This window comes from Sphaeramia orbicularis, chromosome 24 (assembly GCF_902148855.1).
Source record: "Sphaeramia orbicularis chromosome 24, fSphaOr1.1, whole genome shotgun sequence".
NCBI lineage: Eukaryota > Metazoa > Chordata > Actinopteri > Kurtiformes > Apogonidae > Sphaeramia > Sphaeramia orbicularis.
The window spans coordinates 9,072,325-9,088,325 of record NC_043979.1 but is presented as its reverse complement, the minus strand read 5'-3'; the positions used below and the strand labels follow the sequence as shown (position 1 = coordinate 9,088,325).

The 16,001-nt window shown below is 36.9% G+C and overlaps 2 protein-coding genes across 2 annotated transcripts in view; one reads left to right on the top strand and one right to left on the bottom strand.

Moving 5' to 3' along the window:
- Nucleotides 1-2,913, bottom strand: part of LOC115415591 (trace amine-associated receptor 1-like) — a 32,297-nt gene extending 29,384 nt beyond the window's left edge. Inside the window, exons 1-2 of the mRNA XM_030129218.1 lie at nt 2,592-2,913; nt 1,962-2,519 (exon numbers count right to left, since the gene is read on the bottom strand). Coding sequence (XP_029985078.1) covers nt 1,962-2,519; nt 2,592-2,913 — 880 coding nt within the window. The remainder of the gene's footprint in view (nt 1-1,961; nt 2,520-2,591) is intronic.
- Nucleotides 2,914-15,157: 12,244 nt separating this feature from the next.
- adgrf7 (adhesion G protein-coupled receptor F7) overlaps nt 15,158-16,001 on the top strand; it is a 40,096-nt gene continuing 39,252 nt past the window's right edge. The window contains exon 1 of the mRNA XM_030128940.1: nt 15,158-15,245. Coding sequence (XP_029984800.1) covers nt 15,191-15,245 — 55 coding nt within the window. The 5' untranslated portion in view covers nt 15,158-15,190. The remainder of the gene's footprint in view (nt 15,246-16,001) is intronic.

Sequence of the window (16,001 nt, the reverse complement as noted above, 5' to 3'; positions counted from 1 at the left end):
GCATCGCATTCTGTCTTAGCTCATGTCTCTACCATGAAGATGTATTTTGCAAAATACAAGGCTTTTTTGATGTTTCACTATGCACATGCTATATTCTAAACCTGTATTGTATTTCTGTTGACAGATATTATGCAGTGTGTCAGCTTTTGACATACAGAAGTAAAATAAACTAAAGTTGGATGTGATGTGACTGTGATGTGGCATCATGTTTAAAGATGACATTAATATTCTGACATTATATTAAAACATTATTATTTTGTTTAGTTATGCATATTCACAAATGAAATAAGAATCATTAACCATTATCTATACAAGTGAAATATGGTGACATTTGTGGCCACTGCCTTTAGATGCTTTTGCATGTGAAGAATGGGCAAAGATTGAGATTGAGAGGTGTAAGAAGCTTGTCAGCACTTACTGAGAACATTGGTTACAAGTTATAAGAGCTAAAGGATTCTCCAAAAAGAACTGAAGCCGGGGTTGAATAATACTGCAAATGCACATATGTAAGACTTACATTTTTCATTTGAACTTCTGTCATCATAATAACTCAAATATGTATCAATCAATATTTTTTGTTTAATGAGTTTTTTTGTTCTTTATTGTCATTAATTTTCATCTACATCACTAAAGTTCATTTTGAGGTGAGGGGTAGAATATTTCTGATACCCAACCAATCATGCTATAACATTCACTCTTGGTCTACAGCCCATTGTGCTGGTGCATTTTCCTCAGAATCAAATATGAACACACAACAGCTGACCCTTTTGCCAGGCAAACAACAACAACCTTTTATTAGCCTGGGGTGCATTTTCTTGCAGTCAGCATCACTTCTCCTGTCAAATAATAGTAATAATAATAATAATAATAATAATAATAATAATAATAATAATAATAATAATAATAATAATGACAATAAAGGCATCTTCTTGTTTTACTTTCTTTAAATTCATTGTCTCATCTTGTCTTTGAAGTCCAGTTCAGCTTACCACGCTTGATGTAAAAAACTTTATGTGAGGCGTATGTTTTCTTTGCATTTTCTGTTTACACTGGATTATTGGGTTGGATGTTTGGTTAGTGTGTGAATGCAGTGTTTGTAGATTTAACTCATGATTTTTCCAATCCAATTTATTTCTAGTGCATATTTAAAAATGACAGAGTTGATCAAAGATTGATATAGAAAAGCAATAAAATATATAAAAACAGTAAAATACAAAAGGACATTGAAACAACAAAATATTTTAAAAGAATACAGTACAATCCAGCCCTTCACCTGACGGTTGCTGGGATAGACTCCAGCACCCCTGTGACCCTGTTGAGGATTAACTGCTTTGGAAAATTGATGAATGAGTAAAATCCATAAAACATAAAACACAGAGCCCAGCAGGAAATGACTCATTTGGCAACAAATCATGTTGATTCCAGATCTTACTGTAGAGTGGAAAGTGCAGTCAGTGCTTGACATTTTTCACATTACATTTCTCTCCGATTCTCTGACCGACTTTATTCTGTTGAATGTCATGAATCGTGTTGGTAGGTTGGTAACTTTTGTTTTGTGCACACACAAAAAACATTGAAGACATAATCAGATACAAGTCAGCACAGGGAAACTCTGGGAGGAACCTAAAAATCCCTGTTTAAATAAGACAAATATCCTAAATTACCATTGCTGCAAAATAGGATAATATGTCTTATTGTTGCATAAATAAGGAGCTGCACCTAAGAGCATTTCGTGCATTATGTAATTTTTTTGACCAAAAATATTTATATATTAAATATTCACAAAATAATTTTTCAGGATTGTATTAAACAACATAAATTTGTATTACAGCAAGGAAGTGCTTTTATATGTAAAGTAAATGAAATATGATTGCTAAAATTTACAGAGATCAGTTAATTTATATTGTCAATTTAAGCAAACAAAAAATCTAATTAAAGAAGTTTTGAATTAGATAAATCACCTTTAAATATTTTTCCACAAATAATCATTCTAAAAGCTGATCTGAACCAGCTGTAAAAGAAAGCGTAAATAAATGGATTGAGCATTGAATTCGACAATGTGAGCCAATTCAGTGTTTCAATCAAAGGAAGTGGTACCGAGTGTTGAGTAAAAGGCATAAAGGTGATACAAATGAAAAAAGGACTCCAACAGATAAGAAAAACTCCTAAAACTATAGCCAGAGTTTTGGTGGCTTTCCTCTCCGTCTTACTGGCTGTTCCTCCAGACTTTGTGTTCTGGATGCTGCGTGCCTGTTTCAGAGCAACAAGGAAAATCTTAAAGTAGATACACAGCATTATGATCACTGGGAGGTAAAATGATAAAATAGGTCCAATAGTGTTTTCCATAAGAACATCAATTAAACATCTTTCCTCACATTTTCCATTGTTTAATCCAGCTATTATTACTCCTATTCCAATTAAAGCAGAAACAGCCCAACTCACCACAATCATAATCGTAACAACATGGTCATTTATTTTAGTTCTGTACATCAGAGGCTGACACACTGCATAATATCTGTCAATAGAAATACAGCATAGGCTTAGAATAGAACATGTGCTCAGTGAAATATCAAAACTTCCCCGGACATTGCAAAAAAAGTGTTCATGATACAGACATGAGCTAAGAGAGAATGCCATGCTAAGAGGAAAGACAATAACCCCGACAAGTAGATCAGCCACAGCCAGAGACAGAATAAGGTAGTTTGTAGGAGTGTGGAGCTGTTTGAAATAAATAATCGAGATTATTACAAGAAGGTTTCCAAAAATTGTAACCAAACATAATAATGCAAGTGATGTGTATAGCAATATGCATATGATGGAAGGCCTACTAGTTAGTATGTAACTGAAATCTTCTATTTTGTAGCAGGGATGAATATCAGTCACAATACCAGTCCTGTTCACTCTGGATTCCATGTTTTGTGGTTCCTAAATTTAAATACAGTTCATGATATTAGAAGTATTGAGAAAACTGAAAAACCTTGAATATTTAAATGAGACATTATGTACCATGATAAGAATGTGAGCTTCTTCCGTCAATCTTGTCATGCTCTTTCATACCTGATGAACCTTGATCATGTTTCCTGAAGTGGTCTTGGCCACATGTCCTGTTGTGCACTGATCTTGCTATTTATCACATCCCGTATCCCATATGCAATGTCACTGAGAGAAATGTAAAACTGTATCTTGTTTCTATGAGACATTGGCAACCAAAAAGTAACATACAACAAAAATAAGTGATGGTGTGTGAATGATGTGTGCATGTTTTAGCCTTTGATGACACGTCACCCATTGGCTTCATTTTCATTTTATTTATTTATCTAGACAGGGACAATGCACAATATACATTAACCTTAAAAAGGAGATATGTAGTGTGCCAGGTTGTAGCACTAGTGCTAATTTCCACCTGTAGTCCCTGGGCAAGCTGATGTTATCATAAAAAAACAGACATTAATAAAAACTAAAACATACAAAAAGCAGTATCTTTTTTTCATATATTATGATTTATGACCATTATGGGGCCTGTTGGAGGCCTGTTGTATGACAACATATCCTCAACTGCATGATGTTATTGGTACTGTAGTGCTCAAATTCATTGATTGTACCATGTATTAAACACTGCCTTACTGATGGAGTCATTTGGCATGTTGCCTAATCTGAACTCAATATTGGATTTGTGGGGCATGCTGAAACACAAGGTGGAGAAGCATCAGATGTTCAACATCAGGCCTCTCAGAGAGGTTGTCACAGACAAGTGGAAGAACATCCTAATACTCGATGACCTCAGTGGACACTGAGGACAATATATGACAATCAAGGCCGTTGTGGAAAAACAGAAGCTGACATACTAACATTGGTGTAGATTCTATGTAATTGTGCTATAAGGGTGTATTAACACTATTTTCAGAAAATATCCAGAGTTGCATTGATTTTTGGCCAAGATATTGTATTGTATTGATGTATTGTATTGAGAGACAGACAGTGTAAATTCTTCTCCAGCATATCCCAAGGATTCTCCATGGAGTTTAGGTCAGGACTCTGGACCCCTTTTTCACAATGTAAGCCTGATGAACCCTCATGTTGTCATCTAGGACAATGGTTCTCAAATCCGGTCCTCGAGGACCCCTGTCCTGCATATTTTAAATAGCACACCCCAGCACACCTGGGGCTCGTTTCTGCACTGGATCATTAAATCTTTAAGCCCAGCACAATGAGGGTGAGGAGGCCCATCCAGACAGGTGAGGGTAAGGGAGGAAGCCCGGGGTCACAAATAGCCTAAAATAATTCTTCATTCTAACCATAATGCTGCCCAACCCGGTATCACCAGGTTGTGCTCCACCAGGTTGACCAGAAACAGCAGGAGCAAAGGTGTTGTTCTGGGTTAAACAGTGAATGCACCCATTAGCAAACACCCTTCAACGCAAATAGTGAGCAAGCGATGGTTAAGCGAACACAATGAGCCCAGAAATGGATTTTGCATCCGTTAAGCCTCATCGTTAGCTTAACATTTGAGTTTAAAGGCTCACAAAAAGGTGGGTTCATTATTTAACCCAGAAATGAGCCCCTGGTTCATTTAATGATCAGCTTACCACCAAGCGCTACAGAAGCTTGATAACAATATAATGGCTTCCAGGTGTGGTGGTAGAGGGTAATGTCTAAAACATGCAGGATAGGGTTCCTCGAGGACCGGATTTGAGAACCACTGATCTAGGAATATGTCTACATCATTAGCAAAGTAAAAATCCATTGATGCTGATGAAATGGTCATTCAGTATATTCAGATAGTCAGTTGACCACATTTTTTGGACACATAACATTCCTGAACCCAGACCCGACCAACTGAAGCCCCCACAGACTTGTATTCTAGGTACTAGGCATGATGGGTAATTACTTCATCTCCTCTCACCCTGATGTGCCCATCACTATGGGACAGGGTCAAGTCTGGACTCATCCGACTGCATGAATTTATGCCCTTGCTCCACAATCCACAGTCTTGAGGCATTTTTTCATCTTCACTGACAAGTGATTTTTTCAGGTTACACACCTGTTTCGTCTCTTAGGTTTTTTTCACATTGTGTGTGAAAATGCTTTAAACAAAGCCACGAGTTCTGACGTTGATTTATTAAGATCTGATTTAACCCTTTCATGCATAGGTCACTACAGTGGACAGTTCTTCTCCAGCTGGTCTCTTGTATATTCATAGGTTTTGATGTTTTAGTTCCATATCAGCCAACACAGTGAACACTTACGCATCATCCCATACACTGACATTCGGACCATTACTGTAACTTTGCTGTTCTTGATAAACCTGATCTGCAGTAACATGTTTAAGTGTAAATCAATTGTTATTTGTTAGACAAGAAGTTTTTTTTGCATAGTATCTTCATGAAGTGAGTAATTACTAGCATTAGAATATGTTAAAATGTGAGAAGACATCAGATTAGCAGCATTAAAAATGTTTTTATTTCATTGTTTTCATATCACTTTCTGATATTGGGTTTTAAACATGTTTCTTTACTTCAAAAATTAAATGCATGGATATTTTTGTAACTCCGTAGGAAAAAAAAAAAACTCGATCACATTGTTTTTTGATGCCTAAGAAGTAATAAAAACACTGAAGAAAACAATCTTGACTAAGGTTCTCACAGTTCATGCATGAAAGGGTTAATCAGTTATTTAAGTGATGTCAATATTTTTCTGAACACATTTCTTCTTCATAGATGATGATTTGCTACTATCCTTCCAGGTTTTAACAATGGTTTGGACCGTATTTACCCCTCAGTCATTGGCCGTAAGGTAGTGTCATACCCTGTGGTGTCTTTCTGTGTGTGTGTGTGTGTGTGTGTGTGTGTGTGTGTGTGTGTGTGTGTGTGTCTGTCCATCAGTATCACTATATATTACTCTTTTTCAAATCATCTGATCTCTGTCATGTTTTGTATTTAGATGTAATTTGGGAAGCTCTCCTATGCATCGACCTCGATCTTCATTTTCAGGGAGAAATCTGGGTTGACACATCAAATTAGAACACAGTGTTGACCTACATTTCTCAGGTCTTGTGGGGTTGGTGCATGGTCATGGGGGCAGACAGAATATGCTAGCACACATGAGGTAAGAGGCAAGGGCAGCTGGTGAAATTATTTTTTGGTTGGGTGTGGTATCCAAGTGAGTTTTCAGCCGCACCACAACCACATATCACCACAAGGTAGGGATGGACCAATACCGATACGAGTACCGGGCATCGTCTCTGATACTCAGTGTGTGTACTTGTATTTGTACACATAAAAGATATCCGATACAAATGCACCGATACCACTTACAGCCATGTGACATTCACAGTTCAGTGAAGCAGGTACGCGGCGGTGGGGGGTATGGGGAGTGTGAAGAGTGTGGAGATTTTTCAAAATAAATGACGGTGATACATAGGGATGGGAATTGTTAAGAATTTAATAATTCCGATTCCATTATCGATATTGCTTATTGATCCGATTCCTTATGGATTCTCTTATCGAATCCCATTGGGTGAGGGAATAAAAGAGTATAAACGGGTGTGTTTGCATTAACTGTCTTTTATATTGCCATCTCTGCACAGAAAATATAACATATACAGTATGTGCAAATAATAATAATAACAGATGACGCCGGGCCAGTCGGGGGAGGGGGGGCATACAGTGAAAGTGAAACTAAAGACGCTTTCCTTGCCGCACTTCTACTACGTGGAACCAGTTTGACTCGGCTCAGCTCGTCTCCCGTTGTTGTGCACCTCATTTCCTTTCCCTTCTTACCTTCGGAAACTTGTATTTGATGCGTTTGTTGCCTGCACAGGAAACGGGCCAGCGTTCACTCTGCCGCTACATTCACAAGTGCCACTATGTAGCGTATCAAATATGTGACATTCCTGTAAATGATTCACATGGACAAATGTTTGAGGATATTGGAGGGATTCCACCCTTTTAAAGACATGGAAGTGTTGCAAGTGTTCCAAGTAAGTGGACCTGGTGTCATCTTTTTAGACCATTTCTGCTCAACACCATGTTGGCTATGTTCTGACCAAAACAATGCAGTGTACGTGTGACGTCATCGCGCATGCACAACGAAGGCGGAATTGATAAGCAGAATCGTTAAGCAGGCAGGCAAACGATTCCAAGGAATCAAGTTACTGGGAACCGGTTCTCAAAAAGAACCGGTTCTCGATTCCCATCCCTAGTGATACAAGTAACATTGACTGCAAGTAACGTTAAAGACACAGACAGATATAGACGGAGTGTTCTGTCTGTCCTCTGCGTACATTCCATCCGTTTTCCAGGTGCTGGCGGATGCCTTTTTCTGTTTATAGTTGATATAAATCACTGAAAGTATCAAACAATATTTGTAAAACTGTATATTTAAATTATTTCATCCACATCCTCACATAATATATGTCTTTATAATTATCTCTCTTGTTGAAGTGGTGGAACAGTCTTCAATTAAAGGTGTGAATGCAATGTGTAGTTGACGGTCCCTGAGCTACCTCCATCTCTCAGCATCATCTCACCTCTTCAACCTGGGGCCTGACAGAGTCCTAGCAATTACAAAACCCATGAAGAAAAACCCACTTAAGGCCATATAATTATGTAAACAATGACATAGTGGACACTTTGGAAAATACAGAGACCAGGTTAGGGAGAACAAACAATCATTATAACAATGACCATCTTTACAGTCCAGGGAATATATTTTTCATTATTAAATGCAATATATCCCGATCGTGACAAATAAACCAAATTTAAAGTAATGCTTTCTGCACTCGCACTTGTTTCTGATGCAGCTTTTTTTATGAACAGAAAAAAGATTCACAATATCTGCTGTGCAAAAACATGCTCTATGGCAATAAGTTGTTTTTTTTACCTCCGCCAAGGAGGTTATGTTTTTGCCAGGGTTTGTTTGTTTGTTTGTCTGTTTGTTTGTTTGTCTGTCCGTTAGTGTGCAACATAACTCAAAAAGTTATGGACAGATTTGGATGAAATTTTCAGGGTTTGTTGGAAATGGGATAAGGAAGAAATGATTAAATTTTGGTGGTGATCGGGGGTGGGGGGGGCCCACGGGGGGGGGGGGCACTGATCAGCCTTGGCGGAGGTCTGCGCTCTCCGAGTGCTTCTAGTTTTTTTTTTTTTTTTTTTTTCCACATAAAAACAACTAATTAAACATGTCAAGGTCATTGGTTATGCATAATATCAGAGTGTGAGATTATTCACACTGACATCAACTCTATGTAAGAAAACAGCAACTAAACATACAATGGTGTCTTGACATGCTGCCCAACATGAAAAAAAAAAAACATTTGACATGCAATATTTCATTTGACTGCTTTTAATTTTGATTACAAGAAACATTCAGTGTGGTATCATTTATACCACATAGTGCTTTTATAATGTTACAATAAATATCATTTATTATTAAGTCAATGTTTTTTACATCCACAGTTGCATTCATTTTTGTCCTAGATCTTGCTTTAGCTTTGATGTACCACATGAAATACCGTGTTGCACGGCTTTTAGCTTTGATCACAGGACAGATTAACTAATAAATGCAATGCTTATGCAATGTCACAATAACTGTCACAAGATGCAAATATAAATGTTTGTTTTTTGGCTTTTTTTGGACCAGTTATCCAGTTACCCCACCCCCCGAAGGGGAGGCAATGGGTTTACAGATTGCCAGCAATGGAGGAGTTTTGTCAATGCATTTTGGGAAAAGTTCAAATTTTTAATGAATTTTTAAACTCTTATTTTTCCTCCCATTTACTTATAATGGGCGAAATTTCAAATGTCTATAAAAACATCAATTTTGTTCCAGTTTAGTTCAAACTTGGCACATATATAGAGGCAATTGATATGCTGACATCAGCACATGCATAGACATGATGACATCAGCTGGATAGATGCCAAAATGAGCTGCAATATACATACGAGGGGTGGGGTTTGTGCCTGGCACCACTTGTTAAAGAATATGCAGAGTGAATTTCTCTGCGGATAATAAAGCCAGTTATCCTTATGTGCATTTACTCTTTGACAAAAAACAGTTTTTTGTTTTTGTTTATTAATTCTCCAATGCCAAAGGTCACAATGCACATATTAGGGATGGAAAGATTATCCGATACATATTGATACGCCGACACGCACATCCACGATCCGAGTACACCGATAGAGAAGCTGCGAGTGTATGAAAAGTTTGGAATGGTATCGCAATGCATCTGAATTTTTGTATTGATAAAATTCGATCCATTCAATAGAATATATTTTCTTACTTGAATTTAAAAGTGTTACTATTTATTTGGATAAAGTTTTTCTTTTCTTCAGGCCCACATTAATGTGCGCAGTGGATTCGTGGATGTGTACACTGCACACGACAGTCTGAGCTCCCCGGATGAATACTGTAATGTCTGTATCTGAATCTGACAGACATAGAAGGGAAGTGACGGCATGTGGTTTCTTAAAGCTGCGGGAGACTTTTGTCACCAATTTTTCATCAGATCTGTAAAACCCCAGCCATAGCATAAGCATCACGAAGTGGCAGCTGCAACAAACATGACACGGAAACGGCTGGAGCTCCACTTCCCTCCATTTGTGTTTGTGTTTCAGCCATTTCCGCATGGTGTTTGTTGCAGCCATATATCATATAGTTGCAATGCCACTGCCAGGCAACAATGTGCATTGTAAAAAAATTCCGAAGATGCCTGAGTTACTTACCGGCTCTGTTTGTAAATAAATGGTATGTTTATGGTGGAATACACTTTGAAATTGTTCATCAGGAGGGAAGAGATTCAGGTGGGTAATCACAGAAGACTTACAGATTCGTGATACTTAGGCTATGACTGGGGTTTTACAGATTTGATAAAAAATTGGTGACGAAAGTCTCCCGCAGCTTAAACATATACTTTTTACTATATCAGCTGCATTTATTGATGCCGTACATACCGGAGATACTTCCCTAAGCAGTGACAAACATGTCTAACAGCACATCCCAGAATACCTTGCGCAGGTGTTTCTTAAAGTGACAGAACTTTTTTCTGTATTACCTACATTACAAATACATTACATTACAAATTGATTTGGTGAGGGAGCAAGAAGTTGAGCGTTAGAAGCATGCAGAGAAATGACTCCTAACTTTTTCACCTGACTGTATGCTAGGCTTGCGCTAGCCTATCGCCACATCCCCACTGGCGATGCATTTTCCTGGTTGGCGAAGTTGTTTTCAACCTGTGTAGCCACAGTGGCAAAGGTATTCTTTAGTAAAATCAACCAACTTACATCTCTGATCGAAAATGTCTGAGCGATAACTGTAAGGCTCAGAAGTTAAAATTGTGTTGAAGGAATGTAAGGTTTGACAGTGGAGTAGATTGCAGGGAATAAGTTAATTCAGGTATTTGTTAAAAAATCTATTGACAGTGTTTACATAAATAACTATTTACATTTATGTTGCAGAATTATTATTTACACATATACACATTTAATTATTTTCATTTGTTGTCTATAAGCAGCTAAAATAACTTGTTGAATGTGCCTTTCTAAATCACTTAACATTTACCGATCTAGGTACTGTTAGTTCCTGATTGGCTGGTTCGGTCATGTGAGATGTTGTTTCAGGACGTGTTGTTGTAGCTGTCACGGCACATGAAAAGTAAAGCACTGTTGTAGGAAGAAATCCGTCTCCATCCTGCAGTCTCATTTTATCAAGAATGAACCATTAACCACCAATGAACCCTCATGTTACAATAACCAAGGAAAATAACAAATGCGGTCTCCACTACTGAAGAGCGCTGCCGAGAGCAATCGAACTTACCCAAACGTTTCTGATTTTTTATGAATTCACACTGCACAGACAGAGAGGGGTACGGAGCGGTGCAGACTGCCACCAGCAGAAGTGAAAACGAAATTTCTGGCTCATTTCTCTTTTCTCTTCCTGCTGAAGCTTTGCTTTAAAACCTTACCAGCGAAAACGCTGCAATATTACTATCACATTAGTGTTGCCTCTGTCATCTCCATGTTTGTAATTACTGACTTTCTTCTTATTCTTCTCAAAAAACTTTCCTCTTCTTCGAGATATTTGTCCAGTATAGTTAATTCAGTGCAGCGTCCCCTGGTGGATTAATTGAGAAACACTCATTTCAACATATTAAATGTCAGTAGCAACACTTTTTTCCAGTCAGACTAATGACAATGACAATAAAGCACATTTACAAAAGGAACTAAGAACTAGAATGGGATTATTAAGTACTAGTATCAGTACTCAGTATCAGCAAGTACTCAAAAGTAAGTACTCGTACCCGGTCTGGAAAAAAGTGGTATGGGTGCATCCCTAATGTATGGTATCATACTCAGAGGTGTCTCACTGGTAAATTTATTTTACATTGAATCTCATATTGAATCTCATGAACATCAGTGGTCAGAATAATTGTATTTATAAGTCTATCATTTATTGTTTTGTTATACAAAGATTAGAAATAAAAAATAGTTTAGATGAAAATGTTGACTTAAGTTAATTTTTTATGATTTTTTATTTTTTTTTGTTTGAAACTGAAGCCAGATTAAACATATTTTTAAGCTCAAAATGCACCAGAATGCAGGAAAAAGACTTCATTTTTCCCAAAATTTCCCAGGGGAGCTATGCTCGTCACCGTGGTCCGCTATGCGCCCCACTGCAGGGACCCAGACTGGCTGTGGCTTTTTGTGGCTACACTCATTTCTACTAATGTAGCCACAGCGGCTGTATCTTTCATTTTCCTAGCGCAAGCACAGGTATGTGAGGCACATGTTCTGAAATTGCGCAAAATCCACTTTGTGATAAGTCATGGTCTTATTTGATGAAAAAATAAAGCTTATTGAATTGTACTGCTTTTTTTTTTAACCACAATGAATGTGTTGAATCAGAATGTGCTTAATCGCTCTGTATCATGATTTGGGTGTGAATCGTATCGTATCACATTGCGAGGTGCCACACGTATCTTTAATAAATTTGATTGGAGACACTGTATTGAGATGAGTATCGTATCGCAACTAAGATTCCCGACCGTAATAGATATGCCTCGATTGTTACATGCCAAACTCACATTCATCAAAACAGCCTTTTGGGGGCTATAATTAAAACCACTGGTGCATTTGGGCAAAAGTCTTCAGTAACTTGATACTTTTGAGGGCTATAATTAAAACCACTGGTGCATTTGGGCAAAATTCTTCAGTAACTTGATACTGATGTTTTTTCATACTCATCAGTGCTTTTTGTTGTTAAATATCCAATTAAAAGATCTAACTATAAAAATCCAGCATCCATCCTAATCTTACAGCAGTGTAGATGAGAGACTCCTGGGCTGTTTTAGGTAGTTGACTATGTGGCAGCTGCTCATCATCTAGGTGTACAATTCAAATTAGAGGTTTTGTTTGCATTGCTATTTTCATAGTGCTGTGGAAAACCACAGGCAAAGTTAATACACACACAATGGCCTTTTTGTTTTTATGTATTTCCCAATCCTGTCTCTTCGTACAGAGTTGGTATTGTAGTTTAACATCACCCTACTGTTAATTTTGTTACTGAACATAAAAAAAATGTTCTATACAATGCCCTGTTGATAGGGGGAATTTTAATTACAACCACAAGAGGTCACATGTCTTGCACAGTAAAAACACCTTCCTGTAGGTGTTTTGTCAGGAGCTTGAAGCAAGCAGAAGGCGCAAGACAGATTTAAACAAAAGTATATAAGTAAGAATTACCTGTAGGCCAAATGAGATGCACACAGATCTAATAGCAGTAATAAACAAGTGGTGCCAGGCACAACAAACCCCGCCCCTTGTAGCTTACTTTGGCATCAATCCAGCTGATGTCATTATGTCTGTGTGTGCTGATGTCAGCATATCAATGTCCCCTAAAATGTAATGACATCTATTCTGGATCACTGACAATCTATGAACCCAATTTGGTATGAAATCAACAAATAGTTTTGCTGCTAGAGTGTTAACAAAGACACAAATAAACAAACAAACCAAACCAAAAACAATACCCCTGGCCTCCCCTTCAAGGGGCAGGGTAGCAATCAAACAGAACCCAAAACAATACCCCTTGCCTCCTCTTTGGGGGGCGGGGTAATTTAAAAAAAAAACAAAACAAAACCTTGTTTTAATGTTACTCATTCATTTCTCATGAGTACAATCCTTTTCTCTCATAATTCAGCCTCAAGCAAACATTAAAGCTGATATGAATTTACAAAGCTCTGAAGTGATGGGTGTGGCTGTTCCTCTGTTGTTGACTACAGGGATAGTGGCATCTTTGCCAACAGGTTTTGTACCGTATCTTACCTGTATTAGTATTGATGTGAAAAGACACACATGGAGTATTCATGTGATGTTCATGTTACACAAAGTCTACTGATTCTCATAGTCTCATCAATCCTTCTCCACACATTGACCTTCACTTCATTATCTTTATTAACAAGATCATCATTTTTGTCACGACAGCCGTTTCACAAAAGTGAATGGCTGATTAATTTACTTACACTGTTTAACCTAGCTATCAAAGTTTTTAATCACATTGTGGGATCATTTACAATTGAATCATGGGACTATTTTTCTTCAATGAGAAATCGATAACTACAAATGTTTACCTTGACCTTTTGACTGAATATATGTCACCATAACTGAATGACCTTCAACCAACCATCATTTTTCAGGTGGTGTACCACCACATTGGGGGCTGCATGTTGGTGCACTAAATCAAACATTGGAAGGGATGGCCCAATACCCTGGCCACCTCGTTCACCAGATATCACTCCCTTGGATTTCATTCTGTGAGGTTATGTTAAATATATCGTGTATCAGTGACCTGAAGCAAAAGATCACTGATGCCGTTGCCACCATTGATGAGGCTATGCTACAACGAAGATGGCAAGAAATCCAGTACTGTCTTGATGGGCTTTGTACATCTAATGATGCTCACATAGAGGTGTATTAAATGAGCCAAAAAAAATCTTCAATATCTACTTTTTATTTTGTAATAATTCCCACAGATTTAGCTATTCATTTGGTTTTGTAATAAATTATATGCATTTTTCAATAAGAAGAATTCCCCATTTTTGTTGAGTAAGTTGACAGATAAGGGTTAAATGGCTGTTTCATATGGAATTTAGGAGGCTTCAGAGAAAAGTATGAATATATCACTTGATATAATATATTATTTGGAATGATAATTAATGATGATAATTAAGTCAGGTGATTTATTTTTGCAAGAAGGAGGAAAGAGTTTTGAATCATACAGCAATGATCAAATGTCCAAACTAAAGGGACTGTCTTTTCTGGCCTCACTTATAAAGTTGTGGAAAAACAATGAATGGTCCACCTGGGACATAGCTACTGTATGTCTCCCCTCATGTGAATAATGTTACCTTGGGATGAAGCATATCTCTAGCAAGGCCCCAATGGTTATTTTGTTTAAATGACAAGAGAGTAACACATGGCCAAGGCTATAGTATTTGTTACACACATGAATGAACATTCTGTTGAACTAAAGTCATGAAGATACCATATAATCTCTAAAATTTCTACATACATACAACAGAGGATTCTGTTGGTGTGTGTGAATTGGCTATTTAGAGTCTGGTTTAGACCAGCTCTAAATGTAAAGTGTCATGATATAACTTTTGTTATTATGTAGCACTATATAAATAAAATTGGACTGATTGATTGATTGATTGATTGATTGACACTGAAAAGGCTGTCTAAGTAGATCATGAGAATAACATGTGAATCATGAGGACAACATACATTTCCCTAACAAAATGATAGGAGTATTATCATATTTAATAACACAGTTAATATTTTCCCCCTATAAAATCATGGAAAATAAGTTTTGACTTTGTTCGTATTTACTTCCTGTTTATAGTACAGTAAAGAAATAAAGCATAGACTTTAAAGTTACAGAAAATTCATAGTACATTTTACATTTATTGCAAAAAAAAAAAAAAAAAAGGTACAGTAAACAAATTCTAATCTGTACAAGTGTGTCAGTTTTGTGTGACACACTGTAACAAGTGTGCTCTGCTGCCAAAAGTAAAGTCACTTAACTGGCCGGACAGGTATGTGAGTCAAACTATTCCAGGAAGTTGACTGATGTTCTCTCACACGTTTTATTGTTAGTCTGTGTATTTGGAGACAGACGTACTGTAGAATGGATGAGCCGTCTTGACCAAAACTTGAAGACAAAACAACAACAGAGGACAATAAGAGGTAACCAAATATGATAGAAATCCTAACAAAAAAAAAAGGATATTCTTTATTGGTGGATTATTGGTCTATTTCACTAAACTGATGCAGGTCTTTTATTTATTGATGATTAAGAGGAGTGTGATTGCAAAAATGTTGCTTTTGATTACCAAAGAGTGAATGTGAACAAAAAATGACTTGTTTAGCTAAAAAATGTCTTAATATAACGTTATATAGTGATATATAACATATATAATATTATATAATAAAATATAATATAGTAATATAGTGTTTTAAAATAATGTTAAGGCTTTGTCATTAAATTCACGGATAATTGGACCACATAAGCTGATTCTAGCTAAATTACTGACTGTAAGTGGCTCACTCAGATTAGCCTAAGGCTAAATATGCAGTTGGTTTTTGCAGACGGTGTTGTAAAAATGAAATCTTGTAACCATGTAACCTTGTTGGCAAGCATTATTTTTATTGCAAAAGTCAGTTTATATATCTGTTCTTGTCTTCGTAACATATTCCACTTAATATTGCCTGTCATTTATTGTTTCATTTGTTCGTTTCATGAAAGTGCACAATCACAATATATTATTGGCACATGAATTCATTATACATACAAATCAACACTTTTCATGATTGGAAAGGAGCATGAGAAGAACTGAATTTTTCAATATTGAGCTTGACTAACCAATAACAAGTTAAGACAGTGGGTTGCATATCTAAGACTGTTTTAACAGTGACACTTGTACAACTTTCCCTTTAAGTATA